We start from the raw sequence: 9,355 nt of genomic DNA on the forward strand, positions 1-9,355 counted from the left end.
TTCTAGAAAAGGTCTCGTGTTCCCTGATAGGATATCTATATTGCCTCAGATAATTAAGGCCACGTCAAAAAATGCCGTCACACATTTGTCTAACTAATTTGCTTCTTATCAAATCTACTTGCTCCATAGTCATGGCCTCCACGCCCTTAAAGATGGAGCCCAGCCAGAAACACACCTCAGTGCCTCATACCGGTTCGAGAGGACTACTTCCCAAAAATGATATTTGACCTTCGGATGTTATGTATAATCAAGTTACTTTATTTATCAATCAGGAAACATGTAAAACAGATAGGAGGGTTCTCATTTTAGTTTTTTATAAGCTCCCAGCCTTGTTTTGCAAGGTTTGTTCAGGAGTGGAGAGATTAGAGGAGAAGGAGAGAGTTACATAAAGGGTAAAGAAACCATTTCATGTTGTGCCTCCATGTGTCAGCTGACTGAGAATGAACTACAGAAGACATGCCCGGGCACACTCGTTTCTTCCTCATCATCACCTTCCTCGCTGCTCTGCCTGTACTCGGCTTCCTTTGTATCTGCAGCCTCAGGGTTTCACCAGGAAATAAAACACAGTGAGGGTGTGCCTTCCCAACAGTAGGAATCGTAGTGGTGATTATTTTGAGTACTTAGCAAAACCTTAGTGCCATTGTTAAAAAGTCCTTTCCCTGCCTTTGAGGATTTTTTTCAGAGGGCTAAGGGCTGATTTTATGGTTCTTTTTGTGACTGTAAGGCAAAGGTGAAGGTTTTCACTATTGCTGTTTAGGGCGTTTGTTCCCTGAGTCAAGCCTCTCAGGCAGCATTCAAATCCCTTCTCCTTCACCCTACAAAGTTATCGTCTGTGGTCCAATAGAAAATAAGTGTTTATTTACATGTTGGCCTTTGTCTTTTCGTTACCACTTTTACTTAAACTCACTTGAAAGAGGTCAAGGGAAGATGTGTTGGACAATTATATTAGGCTACGTAATTATGTAGATGTTATTGATGTATAAAGCTTTCCATTTTAACCCAGCAAGGAACTAAAGTGGGAAAAGTACTAGGGTGTGAACGCGCCTATTGTTAAGGCAGCAAGGAGCTAAAGGTTTTTTCAAATGTGTTACTGGCTCAAAATCCACTTTTAAGTTTGTTTGCCTTGAAAATGTCGCTTATCCCAAAGTAATTATTGATTTTTCGTGCAGGTTTGAAGTGTTTTGAAAGCATTATATTTCCAAGTTAAGCTTTATTTATGATAGTATTTCTTATCTCTATATGTTTGGACTTTAGATCTCCAAGTTGAAATGTTGTTATCTTATAGTTTGTTCCTGGATGAGGGATTTGCTGAGAAGTTGCTTCCTGAAAGGCTGAATTCAGGGAATAAAAATCATGACGTCTGATCTCTAAAGGAAGTGCATGTGTTCCTGCAATTAGTAAAGAATGCATTGACATCTTTTGCAAGCATGATAACAGAAGTCAAATCTAAAAATGTGCGTTTATTAATTCCAATATTACTCAAATAAGTTCCCTCACTTCATCCACCCTTGTCATGCGCTGTGAAATAAGTGATAAAATAATTGTTTCAATAAAAGTTACTGTTCTAAAAGGCACCCACATCCTCAAATATCAATTATTAGGTTGACAATAGTTCCTCTGAATAGCTCGGAGCTTCTTTAAGAACTGTCTGTACGGAATTTTACGAGACAATATGTGCTATGGAAGCATTCAGGGAACATAGCTCAGATATTTATGACCTATAAATTGAGGGTCACATTGCTCTGTGGATGCAGGGAGATTCTAATCGTCCTCAGGTGAGAGAAACAGCAGTGTAGCCGTTCTAGATGATCCACATTCCAGACTAATACGTGTATTTTAAGTGCGTCAAAGCTCTACTGCACTGATTGGGAATGAGGGAGGCGGGGGGGAAACTGTTGATGAAAAATCTTAACAAACCGGTCTGACAACACTGACTTTCTTCACAGCTGGAGGGAGGGGTGGTGGCTGCTGTGGTGTGTTTTTAATGTTGTGAGTTATTTCTCTACTTGATCTTTAAGGGTGTTTTCTTCTGTGTTTTTTGACTACAGGTTTCTTTAGTCAATGGGACTGCAAACGCTCCCTTTCTAGGGTGAGTGACCTAACACAACTAACAAAAACTCACACATTTTCCCCCTTCTATTACACTTTGGTTGATGATGAATTAGAAGCGCTCAGCATTAATTCAGATGTTTTTATTTCTTCATTTGCAGGGGAGGGAATCCGTTTGCCACAGTGAAGCTGAGACCAACAGTCACGAATGACAGATCAGCACCACACGTCTAACACACACGAAATGAAAGAAAATGATTTTCACCGCTGTCATGCCTTCAGGGGAATCGTGCAACATGGGAGCCCTGCGACACACCGAATATCACCCCGACCCGACGTCTCAGCAGCCTGCATGCTAGTCTCTCTCAGCTCTATTAAAGGGATCCATTGTTTCTTGGCGTGTGTTTGATTGTGCCAGTGTGCGTTTTACATTAGCAACAACACAAACACTGCAGAATGAGGAAGTCTGCAAAGCTTTGTAGTGTCGTTTTTTTGGAGTTAAAGTGATGATTCACCCCAAAGTGAAGCCAGAGTTTCTGCAGTTTATTGCTTTTAATGCATTGGCAGTTTGTACCTGCTGTGACTTCAGCTTTGATACAGAGTATAGACAGCAAACAGTACATTATGAAGCTGAGATGATGAGATATAATTGCACTGGATTACATGCAATGCATCTTTTCCTATGGATGCTTCATGCATAAGGGAATCTGGATCCAGCCAGGGAACAGCAGACTACAGATAAAACCCACAACACTATGTAGAGAGGTAACAACTGGATGTAAATACGTTGGATGGCTATTGCAAGACTATAAAGTTGCAATAATGGCGTTTAATTTACTGAAAATCTTAAGTATTTAAACTTTTAATTTAGGAAAACTAGCAAAACTTTAATCTCAAACTCTTCACAGAGTACTTAAAACAACTTTTAACAGATTACAAATCAAATATTAAAACTAAAACAGTTAACTTTTTTAACGTTCAAATTCTTCAGAAAGTTGACAGACATTTTATGAATTCATTTCAAGATTCAAGATAAAAAAATTCTAAGGTTTTCACGTCATATGCACATAAGCTACAACGTGGAAATCTTATGTCCCGAGATCAAGTAAACTGACGTTAGGATTGTAATACAAAACTGAGATACTCTGTCTTCTGGCTAGACACCGATGGAGTTTCTACAGACATGCTAACAAGGAGATTAAAACCTGAATCTTCATTTTGGGGTGAACTGTCCCTTTAAGATGCAAACGAGATGCTCTCAGTGTCAGGACGTCTTTCCAGGCTCCTGTGCTGCAGTCAGTGCAGTGATTTACATTAAGGGATCTGAAGGAGAGGATTAGCACCCAGGCTGCCTATACCTGACTTGCCAAAATATATACATACATTGTTATTTTATGTTTTTAATATAGTTATTTTTAGTCTTTCTTATGACGGACTGTGAGAATGAAGGGAGAGTTACGTGTTGGGGAAGAACAGGCAGAACAGTATGTCGCTGTTTGTAATGAGAAGGCTATTTATATAAGTTTGTATAAGATATTTAAATAAAGAAACGTGTCCGTTCTGTTAAGGCGCCCCTTTAATATAATTTTAGATTGAATGCTGGTATGTATTTTAAATGACCTTTTGATGCAAGGATTATTTTTCCACTCCTCATGGTCTCACTGTTGTTTAAGATTCTGTGTAAAATGCGCAGTTTTATACAAAATACAAAATGTACCTATGGTAGACATTTGGATTGTATGAATAATGTGGGTCGTTAAAAAATCGTATTAACTGTTTTGTGATCTGCCATATAATATGTATAATGAGAAACTGAACAGTTAATTGATCCTCATTGACCCACTCGTGTGTGTAAGTGAAGCCGTCGTAGTTATTGCCACATGCTTTCTTCAGAGAATACCTTGCCACTGTGTTGACAAATGTAATCTTTTTTTCTCAATAAAACAGATAGAAAATTCAACTGTGACTCCTGTTATGATACGATAAAGGTTGCTTCTTCAAAAAGACACTGACATTTAAATAATTACATATATTTACTGTGTGAAATTCAAAGCATAGTCAAATAAAAAGCCAATTTTCCAAATACTTTAACAAACAATATAAAGAACATTGAAGAAAAATACAGGTTTATTTTAGAGCAGGGGCGTGACTTCATTTTATGTGGCCCCACAAGAGCTTGCAAAGAATATGTTCATTATACGGTTACATGATGATTTACGTATGTTGCCCATAAACTACATGTCCCACAATGCATCTCAAATTAGACTTTTTTTCCTCTAAATATGCCTTTTTTCTTCGAATGTGACCTTTTCTCAGAATTTGACCTCTTTTTTTTTAAATGTTACTGTTTTTTAAATATCACTTCTGTTTTTTGATTTTGACTTTTTTCCAGAATTTGGCTTCTCTTTTTAAATCATTTTGTGACGTGCTCACTGAAGAAACTTGCAATGATTTGCCCCAGACTTCTGCTTTCAGACGTAGTTCATTATGAAGTTATTACCCTATCCAATAATAATCCAATGCAGAGGCAATAATGTAATATAATACATTATTTTATATATATTTTTATTTTTATTTTTATATAGTCTTAAAGTTACAACCGGCCCTTTGAGTGCAGCCATAATGCTGATGTGGCCCGCGATTCAATTGAGTTTGACACCCCTGTTTTAGAGTGATGTTACATTACAAAAAGTAAGGATCCAAAGAGAACTTGCACACTCCTAAAAAAATAAGAAAAACAAGTCTAACCGAAACAGAAATGCAAATCATAGTTGGAAAGGATTGGGTCATCAGTCAGGTGACTGTTTTATGTTGTTGTTATTGTTGTTGTTGTTGTTAGGCTGCTAAATTTGAGCTTTTCTCCACATGTCACTTTTAACAAGCTGCATCCGACGGTGCACATTCTTAACAAGAACACTTACAGAGCACTTACTGCACTCATACTTGAGACCAAAATAAATCTTTATTTTTATCGTAATTTGGACCTGAAGCACAGACCGTTAGAGAGGAGGCTAATGGGTTTATCTTTCCATTGAGTTTAATGGGATCGATCCTGTCTCATTTGTTCTGCAGGGAATCAACCTAATCGTCAATACTTTACTAAATAGGCCTACTTTGTTTAGTTCAAATGTTGAATTCAGTATTCTTTAATCATAAACCTTTTAAACAGCCCTTTTCCCCAGAAGAAGATAATAACAAGGCCATTGTTATTGGTTTGACGTAAGTGTAATCGGTGTGATTTATTATTTCTCTAAAATAAGCAGCAGTACAAGAATTACCCTGTTCCTGCTAGTGTCTGATCGTGACTTCGTATGTACAATTCAAGTTACCAGATGAAAGGGTTAGAGTAAAAACAAGTATTAAGTACTTTTAATTATTACAATTATTAATACTCAAGTCAAAGTACAGTATTTACTTGATATACACATTAGTCAATTCAGTGTATGAGGCAGTAGCGCCCCCTGCTGGACGTTAACGCCACAAACACCTGCCCCGCAAACAGCCAATAGGAATCGAGAGACAGCGACTCTTCCGGTTTCACGTAGGAGAGAAATATGATGTGAAAATCTGACGCTACCGACCACACATTATGATAAAAACAGCTGTTTTTTCATCAACTCTCACCGTATGAACAGCGGGGACACTTCACCGGCTCCATTTGACTGTTAATGAGAGGAAGCTAAGGTTGGTGTGTTTTTAACTTCTTGTTCATTTGCTATTTCTAGCATGCTAAGCCTGTAAGCCTGCACTAAAAGCGAGCTGAGTGATGTCTTTAAAGCCCTTTTATTGTCTGGACACTGTGTTTGTTTACAGCTGAACTACGTGTAATATCTAGACCTGCAGCACAGTGAGGCTCATTTGTAGCTAGTGTAGTTGACACCATGCTAATATGCAGCTGCCTTATCTTGTTATACAGTGAAACGAAAGCATAAATAAACATATTGCAGTTTATTTTACTGTAGCATCGTTATATTCTTACTTTAAATGTCTATGTTTGTCATTATTATCCAAATTAGGTGGATAAACATTGGCCTTTTTAGCAGCAGCATCCCTTCCACTTACGCAATGTTGTGAAATGGAGACAGCAAGATTTTAACAACCCTTGGATTGTTTACGAAATGATCTGTCATTTCACATTAACCATGCAGGCTTTAATGTTATGTACACATTAGCCAGGATGCAGGATTTGGGTCAGTGACATGATAGTGGGTCAGAGCTGAGTGGTGTAAACAAAGAAACACACGCACACACACACACACACACACACACACACACACACACACACACACACACACACACACACACACACACACACACACACACACACACACACACACACACACACACACACACACACACACAGTGAGCATGGATCAATGCCACCTCGACACATGACCACAATTGATGTGACAGTCTATGGACTTAAAACATGTATTATTTCCTCTTTATAAGAACATTTTAAAGGATTCCTGTTCAGAATGAGCCTGACTAGGTCCATATCAAATGTCATGTGGTTTCACTATACAGTTGTTGAGACATTTAGGGCAGATTCAATTACATCATAACACAGTAATAATTGCTTAATATTTGGACATTCAAAGTGGAAGTCAGCTCTATTCAAAAGGAAGAAAATATCAATGTTTGATGATGTCATCGGAGTTGAGTTGAAAGGACACTTTCTTGCATACCAATCCAAGCTTTTTATCAAATTAAACCCAAAATCGTAGCATTCTGGACTGAAAAGGCGTGATATATTTTTGGGGATTTTGAAGAACTAGGATAACAAATGTTGACAATTTAAAGTCCAAACGATCAATGAAGAAAAAATCATGTGCAGAATAATTGACAATGAAAGTAATTGTGAGTAGAAGCCCTAGTTATTTTCTCCTCCTAGCATTTTAAATATTAGTGTACCAAACATCAAATGTATGTTATTTTACGACATAATAATACGATTCATTTCTAAATATGTAAACAATTCTTCATATCCTGATGAATTTGGTTGGGCATAGTTCAAGCAGCTATAAACAATGGTCTGATTTTTCCACAATGACACACTGGAACTAAAAGACAGAGATTATATATGTTGTATTGTTAAATATTGTTGTAAAGAAATTATTTGTCTGTTTTTTAAAGCTAAATTATCTCCATTCTCCCACCCTCTACTTCCTGTGTTGCAGGTCTCCGGAGCAGCCATGCCCGTCTCCCTGCTGTGGGCGGTGGATGTGTACGGCCGGGTCTACAGCCTCTCCACGGGGGGGGGGCTGTGGGAGCAGTGCCGCGACGCCCACATGGAGTTCAAGCGCGTGACGGCCGCTCAGCAGTGCTGCTGGGGCATCGCCTGCGACAACAACATCTACCTGAACCTCCACGCGTCTGACCTGCCCGTTCGATACCAGGAGGAGACCTACGAGAACCAGGTGGGTCTCTCCTCAAAATTGATTTAAAACGTTCAAAAAGGACGTTCATTTGAGTCAATGTTATAAATAAACTTTCCTAATATGCAAGTAAAAAATGCTTAATTTTTCTTGGGCTATCCATGTCCTGCACTAAATAAGTGAAAATGTGGAGTTCCCCTTGGAGTTGTGTTATGTGCGATTGAATGACTGAAAGAGTGTAACATCCTCATACAAGGTTCCCACTTCCTCTGTTGCCACAAACAGCTGTGTACTAAAGTACCTTTTACAGTACAAGTGTACTTCATGCTGATCTCAAATAGCAGACAAAACACCCATGAGATTCATTTTTGCTTTTTAAATGATTGGTCACCCATTGGACCTTCATGTTGTCCCACAGTTATCGGGTCACGTGCATCAGGTCAATACTCAGCTACTTCCCTTTACAAGTGGCTCTGTGGCAGTTCACACACAGTGAAATTGGAAAGAGGTTATTGGGGTGAACCAGGGGGATTTCATAGACGTTATCAATTGTTTTAAAAGCCTCACAAAGTGCCACAATCTTGTTTCTTCTGGAACTGAAAATGATACAATAGGTTGGAGCAAAACTGAGTGACATTTATTGGGTGACCAAAATGTAACAGCTACATTTTATGAGCTAAAAACACTCTCACACCCAAGACAGACATCTTTTTGATACGTCAAACACAGTGTAGCCAGTCCCTAAAGCACACCCTGCTTTGTTGGTCTATCTATTGCACTCTAAATTGAACCATAATGTAAAAAAAGGAACCTCATGTTGTATTGAAGAGGATTTGAAACTAGCTCATTAGGTCAAACTTTACTTCGGTAATGAATCAGGTGTGAAGCCGGGTCATTTTCTGATCGGATTCTACACAATCAGACTTCTTGAGCATTTGAAAGGATGCAGGTTCATTGCACTTCAGCGTTGGCTAAACAAACATTAAATCTGTTGGTTTTGACCCCGTTTGTGCTCCGACATGACATCCGCGTTCGTCCATCTTTCTTTCCCTCAGCGCTGGAATCCCGTGGATAGTTTCTCAGATCGTTTGTTGCCTAGCGACCGCTGGCAGTGGAGTGATGTCACCGGTCTGCAGCACCAGCCTCTGGACGGCTTCCTGCTTCCCTCCGACAGCTGGGAGTGGGAGGGCGACTGGCACTTGGATGAAAACTTTGAGGGAGAGCCCACAGAGAAAGTGGTGAGTGTCCAATTATTGTTTTATCTCATCTGTAATCTGCTTACTTTAGTGTCTGTTTCTAAATGATATTAATAGAGTGGTGCAGTGAACTTTGTTAGCATTCATGGGTTCTATTAACGAAAAGCCTTAGAGATTTTCCATTGGATTCTGCATTGCATTAAATAAGCTCCATGGCAAACACCTACTGATGATAGTTACACGTTTTGTTTGGCAGATAGTTTCCCATATTAACACCACCTTGTGATCGTTGAAGCCTAAATGCAATATTCAAGAGTAAAAGCTAACGTATAAATGAATGACATGTCGGTCACGTGACTTCATATCACCCGCACTAAGGTAAAGGCAGCTAATGTTTGGCTATATTATGTTTAGTAGACTCGTTTTTTGACACATAGAAGCTTTGGACATTAGAGCCTGTTACCTAAGTTTTCATTGTCATAACTACACTGTAGCTATGCACACATGACATGATATTTACTGATGTATTTTAAGTCCTGGAACAAAACATGAAAATCTGTTCAGCTTGTGTTAACCATAGACGTTATTTCAGCATCTCACTAAAAACTTCTTTTTTAACCAGAGGTGGTAAAATGCAAACAAATGTCTGGGTTTTAGGAATCGTTGCTCACCAATCTTGAGAAGTAGTGTTGCATGGTAAGGTCTTTCTAATCCTTGTTATAATGATGGATT

General features: G+C 38.7%; 2 protein-coding genes across 2 annotated transcripts in view; both read left to right on the forward strand.

Moving 5' to 3' along the window:
• The window catches only part of baiap2l1a (BAR/IMD domain containing adaptor protein 2 like 1a), a 28,378-nt gene extending 24,369 nt beyond the window's left edge, over positions 1-4,009 (forward strand). The window contains exons 13-14 of the mRNA XM_079657577.1: positions 2,049-2,089; positions 2,211-4,009. Of these exons, the coding sequence (XP_079513703.1) occupies positions 2,049-2,089; positions 2,211-2,283 (114 nt within the window). The 3' untranslated portion in view covers positions 2,284-4,009. The remainder of the gene's footprint in view (positions 1-2,048; positions 2,090-2,210) is intronic.
• A 1,565-nt stretch (positions 4,010-5,574) lies between these two features.
• Positions 5,575-9,355, forward strand: part of tecpr1a (tectonin beta-propeller repeat containing 1a) — a 20,458-nt gene continuing 16,677 nt past the window's right edge. The window contains exons 1-3 of the mRNA XM_079658457.1: positions 5,575-5,733; positions 7,230-7,469; positions 8,483-8,725. Of these exons, the coding sequence (XP_079514583.1) occupies positions 7,245-7,469; positions 8,483-8,725 (468 nt within the window). The 5' untranslated portion in view covers positions 5,575-5,733; positions 7,230-7,244. The remainder of the gene's footprint in view (positions 5,734-7,229; positions 7,470-8,482; positions 8,726-9,355) is intronic.

This window comes from Notothenia rossii (genome assembly GCF_949606895.1).
Source record: "Notothenia rossii genome assembly, chromosome: 11".
Classification (NCBI taxonomy): domain Eukaryota; kingdom Metazoa; phylum Chordata; class Actinopteri; order Perciformes; family Nototheniidae; genus Notothenia; species Notothenia rossii.